Here is a 15,342-nt window from a genome sequence, read left to right as displayed (position 1 = left end):
TTCCTTGGGATGCTGTGGTGTTATGTAGGACCCTGTGCCTGTGGGTCATATGCTTTAGAAGCCCTCAAAGAGTGGTACTAGCTGAGACCTTGGAGGTGGGAAAGGCAAACTCAAATGTGAAATAGCTGTTGATCCTAATCAAGATGAATTCTTGTCTCTCACAGAGTAGAAGGGATCTCATGTGTCAAGTTGCTACCGAGCAGCTGGTTTATCTTCTTGGAATGATGCCGTCTTGGTGGGGGAGGGCTCAGGTTGGTCTATGTTGCCCCATGGACATTGGCAATTGCAGTAGCTAGGTTGGGCTTAGTGAGTGGGAATCCATGCATGTTTCCTGCCACCATGAATATTCCATTAGGTGGCACTGGGGTGACCAATGAGAAAAAGAGGCTGGTGCCAACTTTCTTGGGTCTGGCTCACAGTGTACTCACTAGATCCATGGACTCACACTTAGTCATTCTGTCGTTCTGTCTGTGTGGTTGCTTAGTGCCTCTTCTGTGGGGGATGCTGTCTGGGGCATTAAATAGAGGAAGCAAAGATCTTCATTCTTTGTACACACTCCCTTAGGTCCACACACTAGATGTCCTCCCCTCTTCCCCTGGTCTATGCTAACTTGATTAAATAGCCAGGGACCTTTTGGGGATGGAGTAGAAGAATCATTGCTATAGACACATGCTGTTAAATTTATACAGTCTTTCTACCTGGGCACCAGCCTCTCCTTCTGTCAACGGGTTCTGGGTCTGAAAACTGACTCCCATCTGGAAGCTGACTTTGACTTTTAAGGGAGTACCCGTCCTCAGCCTCCTGATCACATATCCTTGGTTTCTTTGACTATATACATTAAACAATACTCTTATCGACTGTCCATCTATCTTACCCCTAGAGATGCCATGCTTTCCTACGCATCTCCATGACTCTCTAAGTGTGTGATCCCCCTGGCTGTATTCCAGGCTTGTCATTCATTATGATGATTATCTTCAAGGTCAGTAAGATGTGATTATCCAGCTTCTAGGAGACCTCTAGGCATGAGCAGTTCACTATCTCCCGGGACAGTTTATTCCATCACTAGACATCCAATTTTGTAGAAATCCTTTCTTATGCAGCAGAAATATGCTTCCTGGAATTTCTATCCAGGTGACCACACCTTTAGGTATTTGAAGGTAGCTACCATGCAAATCCTCTCCCTTATTTCCCTCCCTGTTTCTAGCCTCATTTCAACAGAGTCAGACCTTCACATTCACCAAGAAAGTCAGAATGCTCATCCTAGGTTACCCAGAGGGGAGAACATATGCCCACTGAGGTGCGGCAACATAATAATAAAATAATACTAACGAACAGATGACACATATGGAGTGTTTACTATATGCCAGGTCCTGTGCAAAGCACTTGACTCACATTATTCTCACAACAACCGGTCATTTATGCAACAAACATTTATTAAGCACCTAAATCATTCTAGAAACTGGAGATACAGCAGTAAAGAATACAAAAACAAAAAACCCCCAAAAACCTGCCCTTAGAGAGCTTACATTCTAGAGGTGGGAAACAGGCAATAAATAGGATAATTAAGTGCTATATATAGTATGTTACGTGTTGAGTGTTAAGGAATATAATAAAATGAGGAAAAAAGACAGGGAATGCCAGATGGTTTGCAACTTGGGTATCATGTTCAAGGAAAGTCTCACTGAAAAAGTAAGTTGAGTGAAGACCTAGAGGGAGTGAAAGAGTGACCCTCGTGGATAAGTGGGGAAGACCATTCCAAGGAGGACGAACAGTAAGGGCAAAGGCCCTGAGGTAGGTATTATTATCTCCACTTTACAGATGGTTCAGTGAGTTGCCCAGCAGCCATTGCTTGAGGATGGAGCCAGCATCCAAACTCAAGTCTTCTTGACATTAGGGCTGGTACGTGATCCACCTGCCCAGTGATGGACAATCTAGAAATGCTCTACAGGTGATGACACAAAGGCATGCAAAAGGGAAACAACTTGCTGAGATGAACGCATGTGGATGATGGCTGAGCTGAGACCAGAGGGCTGTCATTTCCTCTCCACCCTCCCTGCCCCTAGAATCCAGATGTGGATTCTTTGGCTGGACATCTTTCCCAAACCAATGAACAGACTTGGGGCAAACTTGGACAATGGGTTTTACTGAGAGGTATTTTAAAGAGTCTTATCTTGACCCAGTGGCATACATGTCTCAAGCTCTGATTCCTCTCATTGGCAGTGGGTAACAGAGCATTAACCACAAAGTTAGATCCTTTTAACCTTGAAAGCAGGCTCCACACTTTTCTCACTACGTGATCTTGGGCAAGTTATTGAGCATCTCTGACTCCCAGCATCACCACTCAAGGAACAAGAATAGAAATGTGTGTCAGGGATGTGGTGGGGATTAGATAAAATCATGTATGTACAGCACCTGGCACAGTGACTGGAATATGGGAGATGCTCTAAACGTGTTCACTGTCTTCTCCCCTTCGTAGTTAGCTGTATTTTCACATGCACAACTCTTGCTTTCTTAATGTATTATAATTTTATTGAGGGTTGAGAAGCTGTCTTATGTACGCAGGTCCTCACCATATTTTATATTAGATGGTGGTACATAGTAAATGCTTACAAGTGATCATTTAATTGCTGGATTCGTGGGGAAGAGAAAGAAAAGTGATTATTGCTTTGGGACTCAGTTGAGGCAACAGTCATCTAGTTACAACATCTGCCAACCCACTGCTCACCAGAGTTGTTTTGGCTGATGGGACTGGCGGGCAGGTATCCTGTTGTTCCTCCACAAGTCAGTATGCTCCATTCTGGAAGAGAGACCCCTTTTTAGGCAGAGGAAGACACTTCTTCAGTCGAGGGAGGAGGAGGAGCTGTCATCACGAGGGCATCCAAACATCAGTAGGTTCTTGCCATTTCCTGGTGAGAAGCAGAATTCCAGTTTGACTCACAGCTTTCACACCCTCTCCCCACACATTTCCCATCAGGACTGCTATCAAAGAGTCAAATGGACCGAATTCTGTTTTTATTTCTTTTGCCCGCCCTCTGGCAAGATCTCAGTAAGCAGCTAACCAGCTGAAAAGAGGAGGAGACGGAGAAGGCCTGGCCCTCGATGATTCGGGAAACGGCTCACCAGCCATCAAAAATTGAGGTTACTTTTTCATTCATATAAATGGAGAAAAAAGTTCTCTATGACAAATACTAGGAATTGTTCAGTTGGAGTCACCTGTTTATAATTTCTTTTTTAAGAAAGAAAAAGTGAATCCTTTGGGTTGCCCTTCCCCTTCATTAGCTTGTTTAATCCTCATAACAACCCTGTGAAATAATTATTATCACCCATGTTTTACAGAGGAAGCAACTGATCCAGATAATATGAAGTAACTTGCTTGACATTACACAGCTGATAAATTGCAAACCCAGGACTTACATCGACGTGCTCTTAGCTTGAGTCCCCCGGTTTTCCCCTACATCTCACTTTTCTGCCTCCAGTTAGAAAGAATTGATAAGGCGCCACCTCTCCTGACCTTGTTACGAAGAGTCAATGAAGGTTGAAAGGGCACGTAATAGAACTGTCTTCTCTTTTAGTGAATCATATACAGAACCCAAGCTTAACACAGATTTTTTAGAGAAAAGTTTTTTTTATCAAAATTTAGTAATATATCTAATATTAATTTGTACTTGCACTGAATAATTGAGAAGAACTCACAGACATGATGCTTCACCCCCAGTCACTATGGGGGCGGGGAAGGGTGTCAGTGTCCCCATTCTGTGGCTGGGGGACCAAGAGGAAAGAAAGAGAAAGGATAGCAAAGTTGGGAAAAGACCCAGTAATTCTAATCCATAGACTCATCTATTGGTCAACTTCAGCTAGACCAGCTTTTAAAAATAAATCGATCAATAAATTGCCAAAACACTCATCATACACATATATAGGAACCCAGATTAAAAGAGAATAATGGAAAAAAGGCATTGTTATGTTAGGGTGATAAAATTTTGAAGAAACACCTCCAATTTTACATATTTTGTAATGATTTTGTATTATTTTACAAGACTATAAAGGAAGATATGAAGCAATCATTATATTCACTTTACTGGATGCAGTGAAATTACCCTTTTGCCCAGGGCTAGGCTACTTCTTTCCATTAAATTCCCAATAGGACAATTGATTGAACTGACATTCTTGAAAGCCAGATTTCTCCTGGGTCAGAAGCACTAATAACATCTTCTCAACGACATATTGTAGGTGGGGCTGGTTCTCATGGAATTAGCACCCTGCACCTGAAAAGCAGTGGCCTCAGTCTCCCCTAATACCCCTCAAAATGAGCGGTGATAGAGAACTTGATTTTTCACAACGAAGTCCCTTAGAACAGCTTCTCTAGCAAGGCTTTTCCTTGTATTTTTATCTTAAAGGTTTGGAAGCTTTTCCTTTCAATTATTCCATTAAATGATACCCAAATCACTAACTTCTGTAATTTCTCATCTATTTCACTAGCTTTGATAATTCTCCAAGTAGCTTAGAATGATGGAGCTTAAGGGAGAGGAGAGTTAAACTTTCCTGTCTGCAGATGAAGAATCAGAGACTTAGAGAATTTACTTCTAAATTGAAAGTAAGTACATATCACATCACAGCAGAACCCAGCCTATATCATATTTTTCCAACTATAATTACAGGCTGCCCTATAAAGTAAGCACCACGGTCCTCTCCTCACTATTACTGGTTTCCTCAATTATAATATTCATTGGTTCAGCAGAAAATACTCTAGCTATTGGTACTGAGGGCTTAAGAATAAACTTGAACTGTGAAGTTTTCACTTTGTATAGTGAGAGACAGACAGTGCACATATAAGAACTTACACATGGGCAATTTCAATGATAGGTTTCTATTTCACTTGTTTTCTTAGGGAGAATATTAACCCAAGACTTTAAAAAAAAACTGAAATAAAAATCTGACAAATCAAAAGAAAAAGGAGTCATCTCGACCTCTTCTGAAGGAGGGAAATTCCACAGCTTGAATAAGGGTGATACCTTCCCCAAATTTCTGCTAATTCAAGGTGGGAGTAAATGAGGTGTGACAGAGAGGAGGGGTGTCTACCTTTGTCTGTGTCTGTACCTCGAGAAACTCCTTGAATTCTGCTTCTGTCTCAAACCACTTCATGCCCAATGTGAAATTTAACCCCCTCTTGAGAATTAGCAACGACCACCAACATCAAGACAAAAAAATGTGTGTGTGTGTGTGTGTGTGTGTGTGTGTGTGTGTGTGTGTGTGTGTGTGTAATTGAGAGTATATTTTACAGAAGAATTCTGGGATGGGAGCAATCTCATTACCCAGTACCCAGTACTCAACTTTCTGCTCCCTTTTTTCTAGGCTCCCTTTTTCCTCCCTCTTCTTTCTACCTTTCATTCTTTCCTTTCTGTTCCTTGAGTGCTCCAAATTCATCTCCCCATATGACAAAGAGGAGCATCACTCTTCCTCTTATGTCTTCACACCCACCTTATCATGCTGACACAGCAAAATTCACACTTCTTTTTCTCCAAAAAGATCATTCTCTTTTTAGTGGCTCCTATTACAGTTATTAATGTTTCCCCCATTGTTATACCTACAAGATGCAAGCCACTGAATGGGCCACAGAGGCAAACTGGACAAAGTCTAGGAAGGTGCAGTCCAAAAAGAATTGCTGGTAGAAAGGTGCTGTGGAAAACAATTAGGCAGTTTCTCCAGAAATTAAATATAGAGCTACCATATGACCCAGCAATTCTAGTCTCAGTATCTTTCCAAGAGAAATGAACCCACATCCACACAGAAACTTACTTACACATGAATGTTCATGCAACATCATAATAATAGCCAAAAGGTAGAAACAACTCAAAAATCTCATTGATAGATGAATGGATAAATAAAATGTGGTATAGCCACATAATGGAATATTATTCAGCCATGAAAAGGAACAAAGTACTGATACCTGCTACGACATAGGTGAACTTTGAAAACATTATACTGATTGAAAGAAGCCAAACAAAAAACTTCACCTATTATATAATTCCATTTATATGCCATATCCGTAATAGGCAAATCCACAGAGACAGAAAGCAGAACAAAAGGTACCAGGTGATAGGGAGGGAGGAGTGGGACATGATTATTTAATGGGTAGGGATGTTTTTGAGGGATAATGAAAACATTTTGAAACTCGAGAGAGATGCTTGTTGTACAATATTGTTGAATATTCGAAATATCACTGAGTTGTATATTTTAAAATGGTTAATTGTATGATATATGAATTTCACCTCAATTTGAGAAAATACATGCACACACAGACACACAGACACAAAAGAAAGAAAAGGGAGTCATGAAGATGAGGGAAACCATTGAGGATTTCTCCCCCTAGACTCGCAGGCAGTTCGCAGAGTTGCCTTCACTTTCTCCAGAGATGTATTCAGGCAGCAGCATCTCATGGAGTTAGGGACCTGGGCTCTAGACTCAATCTGCCAATTATTATCTGTGTGATTCTGAGGAAATCACTTAATATCTCTGGTCCTCAGCCTCCTCTGTCAAAGAAAGGGGTTGGACTAAACAATCATTTGGATTGCATGAAACAGATTGGTTAATCTAAGCAGAAAAGGAACAAATCAGAAAGATAGCAGTCGGCTCACAGCACTTAAAGACACCTGGATGATTAGTCTTGGGGGAAAAAAAGATGGAACCAGGACAGCTTGGTGGGTGGAGTTGAGGAGGGTGGAGGCTGAGGGCAGAGGGGGTACAGGGTAGGGGGGAAGTCCTCATCGAAGGACTGCTGCTAAAATGAGCGAACACATAACACTTTCTCCTGTTTTCTGTCTACTCAAGACCCGGGGTCCTAGGACAGAGGCCAGCTGGCATAGAGCAAGTCCATGTGTGCACATCTCAGCCAGAAGGTAGCAGCCAACTTAATTACAGCCTCAATGAGGCTGCTTATAATGGTGGAGAGGCTATTATCAAGCAAAGCAACAGACACTGAAAAGAAAAAACGTAGTCTTTTAGGAACTTTCTAGCCATTTACTTCCTCTCCCCACTCTTCCTTCTCTTCCTTCTCTTTCTTTCTTCCTTCTCTTTCTTTTTCTTTCTTTCTTTCTTTCTTTCTTTCTTTCTTTCTTTCTTTCTTTCTTTCTTTCTTTCTTTCTTTCTTTCTTTCTTTCTTTCTTTCTTTCTTTCTTTCTTTCTCCTTCTCTCTCTCTTTCTTGCTTTCTTGCTTTGTTGCAAATATCAACTGGCTTTTATGCTATGGGGAGATTAGATTTTAACCCACAAGGGCGAGCAGTTTTCTCCCAGAAAAATTCCCATTTCTCTCAAAACTCCCAGGAAGATGAGTTCATGGTGGGAAAAGGAAAGTGTTGCCCTGGCTGCAGCTGGGTACCAGGAAGATGCAGAGCGGCTGTGCCCACAAGGATCAGAGCCAGAGAGGGCTGGGAGCATTGAGCTCAGAGCAGATGGCTAGGAGAACAGTCCACCGACGACCCCTAGGTACTGCTGCTAGTCAGAGGGGTTTCCATTCAGAGTGTTCCCATTAACACATTTTCTTGGCATTAGCCTTATGGCTGCTGGGATGAGTGGCTTTTTTCCTTTTCCAAACTGTCCTTATCAGTAATGCAACAATAGCTAATTTAATTAGCTGACCTGAACGGCAGCCAGTTTGAGCTAATTTGGTTTTGCTAGCTGCTCCCTGGTACATACAGAACTGATAAGCATACTTCCCTCCAGACAAACAGTAGGGGTTTTGAGGGGGAGCTGTGAGAGGGTTAGTGGCTCTCCAAGGTCCGTCCTACACCTGTGGGACTTAGCACTTGACCAAAGGCAAGTTATTCTTGAGTCCGTATTCCCCAAGGGCCTGTCCAATTTGTCAGCTGAAAGAGATAAAATAGACAACCAGGACATTGCAAAGGCAAGGTGCCCAGGGTGAGAGCGCTGGGGGGTAAACGTTCCCCTTAGCAGAAAAACACTTGGCCAAAAGATCTGGATCTCAGCCACGGACTGACCTTCCCCAGGTCACTCCACCCCTGTGTCTCAGCTACCAGTGCATAATAATAATCTGCAATATATATACATAGTATATGCTTAATATCACATATACGTGATATGAATAATAATCGTGATTGCCCTACCTCCTTCACAGACATGTCATAGAACTCCATCACTATGATGAAGAGGAGATTTCTTGGACAGATATAAAGGACTATGCCAATGGGGAACGTTTTGGTAATTAGAAAACTCCTGCGAGTGTATTCTGTTTCTCAAGGGCAAGAACCAAATACTGTTCCTCTCTGTGCTCCTGGCATTTGACATGTGCCTACCTGGAGAAGAGGCTCAACATGTGTTTGTCAATGGAATGACAGAGAAACCGGAATGTGAAGAGATATGGAGACATAGTTAAAGGTGTGAGGAGGTCAGCACACAACTAACTAAATACCGTAAGCTTTCTTTTCAGTTCGGTATCTTAAATTTCTCCATCCTTGTCACAAAGACACCACTGTTTATATCAGACTTATATTCACAAAAAAGCTATTCGATCCCACTTACATCCCCCACCCCAAGGTCTTCTAGAGCGAGTAGGTGAAGGGCCACATGCAGAGCAGGCTTTTGTGTTTGCTTTGGGGGTCCTTTTTCTTTTTAAGTACTGCCTTTCAATAGGATACATTGAATTACACATTGAATTATAATTTGCATCTATTCACAGGGAACAAATGGCATATGCCTGAAATGAGTGGATTTGAAAAAGTTAGGAACAGGAAAGATCTATATGATAATATTGTCCATTCCCAAAGCTTTAATATGCTTTCTGATATTGGTATTTGGTCAAACCCATTTTTAACCATCATGATTTTGTGTTGACCATTTACTCTCACTCCACACACTCCCCTGGGGAGACCTCATCCATCCCCATGGCTTCCACTACATCTTTTATGCTGACAACTCACGAGCCATTATCTTCAACCTCAGCCTCACCCCTGAGCTTAGTATCCAGAAACATAACTGCCTACTGGGGGTTTCCACCTGGATCTCCAATTATACCTCAACCCAAGATGCCCCAAACTGCCCTCATCACCCAGTTTGCAAAGTCTGCTTGTCTTAATTTTCTGTCTTTTTGAGTGGCTCACAGTTTCCAACCAGAACCCCATCCTTTCCTTCATGCCTACTTCTAAGTGAGTTTGTCGACTTTGCCTTCTAGATATCCCTTTAATTCAGGTCTTTCTTTTACCACTGAAATTATTTTATTTGTATCTTTCATCTTCTGTCACCCACAAACAGAAATTTCTCAAAGGCAGAGATTTTTTGTTGTTGTTTAAATTGAAGTACAGTGGATTTACAATGTTGTGTTAGTTTCTGGGTGTGCAGCCTAGGGATTCAGTTATACACACACATGTTCTTTTTCATTGTAGGTTATTACAAGCTATTGAATATAGTTTCCTGTGCTGTACAGTAGGACTTAATTTTATATATAGTAGTTTGTATCTGCTTATCCTAAACTCCTAATTTATCTCCCCACCTTTCCCCTTTGGCAATCATAAGTTTGTTTCTATGTCTGTGAGTCTGTTTCTGTTTTGTAAATAAGTTTATTTGTGTCATTTTTTAAGATTCCACATATAAGTAATATGGTATGTGTCTTTCTCTGGCTTACCTCACTTAGTATGATCATCTCTAGGTCCATCCATGTTGCTGCTAATGGCATTATTTCATTCTTTTCTTGGCTGAGTAATATTACATTATATATATATATATATATATATATATACACATATACCCATACCATAACTTCTTTATCCAATCATCTGTCAATGGACATTTAGGTTGCTTCCATGTCTTGGCTATCGTAAATAGTGCTGCTCTGAACATTGGGGTGTATGTATCTTTTTGAATTAGAGTTCCCTCTGGATATATGCCCAGGAGTGGGATTGATGGATCATATGGTAACTCTGTTTTTAGTTTTTTAAGCTATCTCCATACTGTTTTCCATAGTGGCTGCACCAAACTACATTCCCACCAACAGTGTGGGAGGGTTCTCAAAGGCAGAGTCAGTGCACATCAGGCAAACAAGAAATGTTTGATAACCTGAACTGAATTAAAATGAAAATCCCTTGCTCTGTTCCGCCAAATTCCAGATCTTTAGTGAATACCAATTTCTGTGCTTAAGACAACTGAAGATGTAGCTGAGTTTCTCTATTCAACAGTAACAGCAATTCCAATAGGCTGTAAACTGACAGTCCCCAACTGGTGGGGGAGTAGAGCCTGCTCAGCTGGGACCGTGCAACCGCAGTGATGGGCCTGACTTCTGGTACCTTCGGGCACCCCACCTTGCTCTAAAACCTAAGACTGAAAAATAGAACACTCAGCACTCAGCAGTTTCTCCAGTGTTTCCAGTAAAGGCAGAATCCTTTTTTATTTTTTCCGGTAGGGACCAAACTGGTGAGCTGCCTTAAACTTCTTTTTCTTTATATATTTACATATTCTTCTTGTCTTTGACACATTTACTGTTAAACCGAGAATTAGGTGAGGATTACTCTTTATAATTTCAAATTACAAGCACATGCCTATAATACATCTGAAGTATCCTGTAGCCCTTAATAATAATTGGTGTCCCAACAACATTTTTTTTTCATTTTATTAGCTTTTTCTCTTTTACTTAGTTACTGAGATGGTCTTCATGTCTTTTTTTTTTCGCTAGGGCATGAAGCCTAGTGTGATGGATGCAGTCATTGCATATGGAAATATAGCCAACTCAAAAAAGGGGTCTCAAGCCAGCCAGCCTCGGTTCACATTCTGATCCAGCACCTCCTATCTGGGAGAATGGGTAATGAGCATCTCTCTCTCTCTCTCAGTCTCCTCTTCTCTAAGCGGTGGTGATGATGTGCCCACATACTTCGTAGGCTTCCTGTGAAAATTTAAAGAGCTAATTCACATGCCACTACACCAATGGGGTCAGTATCCTACCCAGCAAGTGACATGCCAGCTATGATTATATTACTTGACAATGAGGACCTAAGGCCATCAAAGGGATTTTGATTTTTAAAATGTTTTTATCATTTAAAATTTTAATTTTAATTGCAAATTTAAGTGCTTACCAGAAACGGATTCTGTGCTATCCATTTTACCAATATTGCCTCATCGAATCCTCTCACCAACTCTATGTTGTGGCTCTCACTATACCCATTTCACAGATGAGGAAACTAAGCCTTGGAGAGGTTAAGAAACTTACCACTTGGCATGCAGGTAGTAAGTGACAGAATTAGAATTTGAACTCTGGACTGAGTCCAAAGGTAAAATTAAATAAAATAGATACTTGTTATTCAAAGTTCTTATGTCTCTGTAAATAAAACAATGAAAAAGAAAACCCTTGGATGAATCACTAAATAACTATGCTGAGTGAAAGAAGCCAGACCAACAGAAGTATATACTATGTGATTCCATTTATATGAAACTCTAGAAAATGCAAGCCAATTATAGTGACGAAAAACAAATCAGTGGTTGCTTGGAGAGGGAATTAGGTGAGGAGGGGTGGGAGGGATGGGCTGCAAAGAAAACTTCTGGAGGTGATGGATATATTTATTATCTTGACGGTGGTGGTGGCATCACTTCTGCAGATCTGTGTCCAAACTAACCAAATTGTGTACTTCAAATACATGCGGTTTATTGTTCGTCAATTATGTTTGTTCAATAAAGCTATTTAAAAATTTAAAAAAAAACCCACGAGCTACTTTTATACCCTCCAAATGTGACACATTAAACAAAGGGCAATTAATCATTATTAAGAATATAGCCCAGTGTTGAGCAAAAAATAAACATATCCTCAAGTATCAGGACCTCTGGGTTTACAGGTGGTTTAACAAGATTCTACAGAGTTAAAAGCTTTGCTGGTTCTCACCTCCTCCCCCTTGAATTAGTGTGACTTTTGTCAAGTTACTTGGCAAAATCTTAGTGCTCTCACTTAAGGTGAGAACTTAAAGGCGACAGATAAATCCTGGCAGTGCTGCTGGGAGATTTAAATGTGGTGATGTGCATATGCCCCTTGGTGGAATGTTTGGCTCCTGGTAACCCTATATCAGTATCTGCTGAATGATGTGAAGGTGTGTGGAAGGTATGAGTGAGGCTGTACTGGACTTTGCTGTCCAGGTGGCGTCAGGTCCACAGCTGGGGGACGAGGATGAGCAGTCATTCTGAGTGTACCCCAAAGGAGGAAGTGATGTCATCATACGAATGTGTGTCCTGAAAGGTCCCAGCCCTCAGGGGTTGCGCTCAATCATTGGGTTAGGCGTTCTCTCATTCCCTGGGGGCCCCTCCCTTCCTCCAGGTGCCCCTCCCGCCCAGAATGCAAACAGCAAAACACTGGCTACACCAATGGGGTCAGGCTTTCTTGCTTTTCTACAGAAAATAGTCATGCCTTCTGCTTTATTCTGCTCCTCTGTTACCTTCAGGTGCTGGCCCGGAGGATAAAGGAGCTAATAAACACAGAGCCGAGTCTAGGTCACAGGAGGCACTCAATAAATGCTCATGCTCTGCCCCCACCCCTGCTCATAGATTACTCCTGACTTCTCAGAAATGCAACTCCCTCCACGCTCACCTCAGCCTCCTTCCAATATCCCTACGCAGGAGCCTTTTACTACCCGCTTAGAGCCGGCCAGAATCCCTCTGCTCCGCTAATTGTCCCCTGGAGGCCAGGGCCGAGTGCAGCCGCTCACGTGGGGGCCTGAGCCGCGCGGCCGGGGAGACCGCGTGGCTGGAACTTTGCGGTGGAGGACCTCATTCATCTTCACAGACACTGCTGCGCCATCCATTTTAAATGACATGGAAGCCCGACCCGTTTATCGGGATCAGCCTACTACTCTATTATTATGATTATTTAGCATTTACATAACACTATATTTGCAAAGTGCTTAATGATAATTTATTTATTACTTCGTCTAACTACTCACTAATGGAAAATTCTAGGGGTTGCCTGGAGTTCACTGACCTCCACATTCGAGACACCTTAGGCCATTTCCAGTAGCTTGCCCATGTGCTGGCTGTAAAATATTTTAATGAAAAACCATTTGGTATATATACACATATATATTTCCGTTCTTGGCATTGGGGACATATGTACTGAGATAACACTCTCACGTTACCATGAATAAAAATAAGCATTGCCATTACTATAAAGTCAGTGAAGCCGTGTCGCTCTTGAAGGGACATGGAGTCCACCAGAGTGAACCCCACGGGTGTGTGGCAGGCACGGAAACCACCACTCATGTCCCCCTGCAAGGAAGGGCTCCCTCCCAGCCCAGCGGAGTGTGCTGACTGGCGGTGCCTGACTGTTAGAGCCTTGAGGGTCCACCTCAGACAGGGGATGAGCACAGCCCTGGTACAGGGTCTGCCATTTCTGCCCAACATGGGGCCCACCTGGTTCCAGACCCCCCCTTTTCAGGTGTGCATTGCATTGCCCTTTGATGGCTTCTGTGCCCAGTCATGCCTCCTTCCCCTTTTCCCTTCACAGGTGGAACTCTCCAATAACCCTTTTTCAGTCCTTAACTTCTCAGAGTCTGCTACCCAGAGGACCCAGCCAGCCTAAACTCTGACAATAAGCCATGTCCTTTGAGGCAAGTGTCTCTGGGCTGCAAATTTTTCACCACTATTTTGGGGTGACTGGCTTTGGCTCTTTCAAAGGTCTTTCTGTTTCTTCCATTCTGGGATAGCTGTGGATTTACGTGGAATCGGATTTGGTAAAATTCTGTCTCTTTAGCCTTCACGGAAGGGGGGTTTATGATGGAGGAGGCTGTGTGGAACAAGCTCACTGCTCCAGGGCCCCCCATTTTCCCATCTACGACAGCCTGCAAAGATTCCACCTCTGTTGTACGTGCAGCAGAAAGATGATTACCAGTGCAGATTGCTGTGTGTGACAATTATACAGTAAGAATTTGTAGGCATGTGCGAAATAATATATCTAAACATGTGACAGGCAACCATGCACATAATTAAAGAAACAATCTCATAAGTGATCTAAGAAAATGCTTAAACGAACCACCCCCAGAAGCTTTTTTTCCGGTCAGAATGGCCGAGTGGTAGGACCACGAGCTCGCCTCCCGTCACGAATGCAACAAAACCACAACTGACTGCTGAACAACCATCGAAAAAAGAGACTGGAACCTAGCCAAAAAAGATCTTCTGCACCTGGAAACATAAAGAGGGAATCACGGCAGGACGGTAGGAGGAGCGTCCTGGTGATATAAACGGGCCCCCTACCCACCCCCGGAGTTGGGGGCGACCCACAAGCTGAAGGGTTATTAAGTCGCAGAGGCCCTCCCACAGGAGTGAGAGTTCTAACCCCACGTCGGGCTCCTCACTAGGAGGAGGAGGGGGCCCCAGGACACCTGGTTTTGAAGGCCAGTGGGGCTTAGCTCCAGGAGCCCCACAGGACTTGGGGAGACGGAAACTTCACTCTCTTGGGAAGCGTGCATGGGGCCTCACGTGCACAAGGTCCAAGGGCAGAGGCAGTGATTTCGTAGGAACCTGGGCCAGACCTGCCTGATGGTTTTGGAAGGTCTCCTGGGGACGTGGGGGACGGCTGCTGCTCACGCAGGGGACGTAAAAGCTGGTGGTGGACATTCCAGGAGTGTTCACCTACATGAGCTTTCCTGGAGGCTGACATCTTGATTGGATCATTAGCACCAAGACCTAGCCCCACCCAACAGCCTGTAGGGAAGCCTTGGGCTAAACAACATGCTTATCCAGCAGAGGTCCAGGACCAAGCTTCACCCAGCAGCGGGCAGGCACTGGCGCCTCCTGCCGGGAAACACCCCCTAAAGGGAACAGACGCTTGGACGGTGCACATCGCAGACTTCCGGGGATGCAGCCCCGCCCCTCCTCCCCCATCAGCTGCTCAGACTGGTCACCTGTGGAGCTTTGGGTTTCTTTTTTTTTAATCAAGTGAATTTTTTAAATGTATCTTGAAAGATACTCTATAGTAAACAATTTAAGGTAATTATGTAGACATTTCAAAGGTAAGAAGACACTGCCTTCACAGAGATAGAGCTGGTGTCTGTAACAATTTTTTTCCTTTTTTAATTTATCTGTGTATGTTTTCTTTTTAAATTCTTATTTTTTATTAAAGTGTAGTCAACTGACAACATTAGTTTCAGGTGTACAGCAAAGTGATTAAGTTAGCCATATACATACATATATATGTCTTCAAATTCTTTCCTCTTACAGCTCAGTACAAGAAATTGAATGTTGCTCCCTCTGCTATACAGTAGGTCCTTTTTTTTTAAAATCTGTTTTATATATAGTAATGTGTGTCTGTTAATTTCAAACTCCTAATTTACCCCTCCTCCTCACTTTCCCAAGTGAGTTTTTTAC

At 42.7% G+C, this 15,342-nt stretch overlaps 1 protein-coding gene across 2 annotated transcripts in view; it reads right to left on the bottom strand.

Moving 5' to 3' along the window:
* Positions 1 to 1,422: 1,422 nt before the first annotated feature.
* Positions 1,423 to 15,342, bottom strand: part of PBX1 (PBX homeobox 1) — a 316,151-nt gene continuing 302,231 nt past the window's right edge. Inside the window, exon 9 of one of the 2 annotated variants that reach the window (XM_031435873.2) lies at positions 1,423 to 2,906. In XM_031435873.2, coding sequence (XP_031291733.2) covers positions 2,886 to 2,906 — 21 coding nt within the window. In that variant the 3' untranslated portion in view covers positions 1,423 to 2,885. The remainder of the gene's footprint in view (positions 2,907 to 15,342) is intronic. The other variant, XM_064477950.1, reaches the window with a different exon arrangement.

The sequence above is a fragment of the Camelus dromedarius genome, chromosome 23 (genome assembly GCF_036321535.1).
Source record: "Camelus dromedarius isolate mCamDro1 chromosome 23, mCamDro1.pat, whole genome shotgun sequence".
NCBI lineage: Eukaryota > Metazoa > Chordata > Mammalia > Artiodactyla > Camelidae > Camelus > Camelus dromedarius.
The sequence above is the reverse complement of the archived record's forward strand: the minus strand, read 5'-3'. Positions and strand labels throughout refer to the sequence as shown.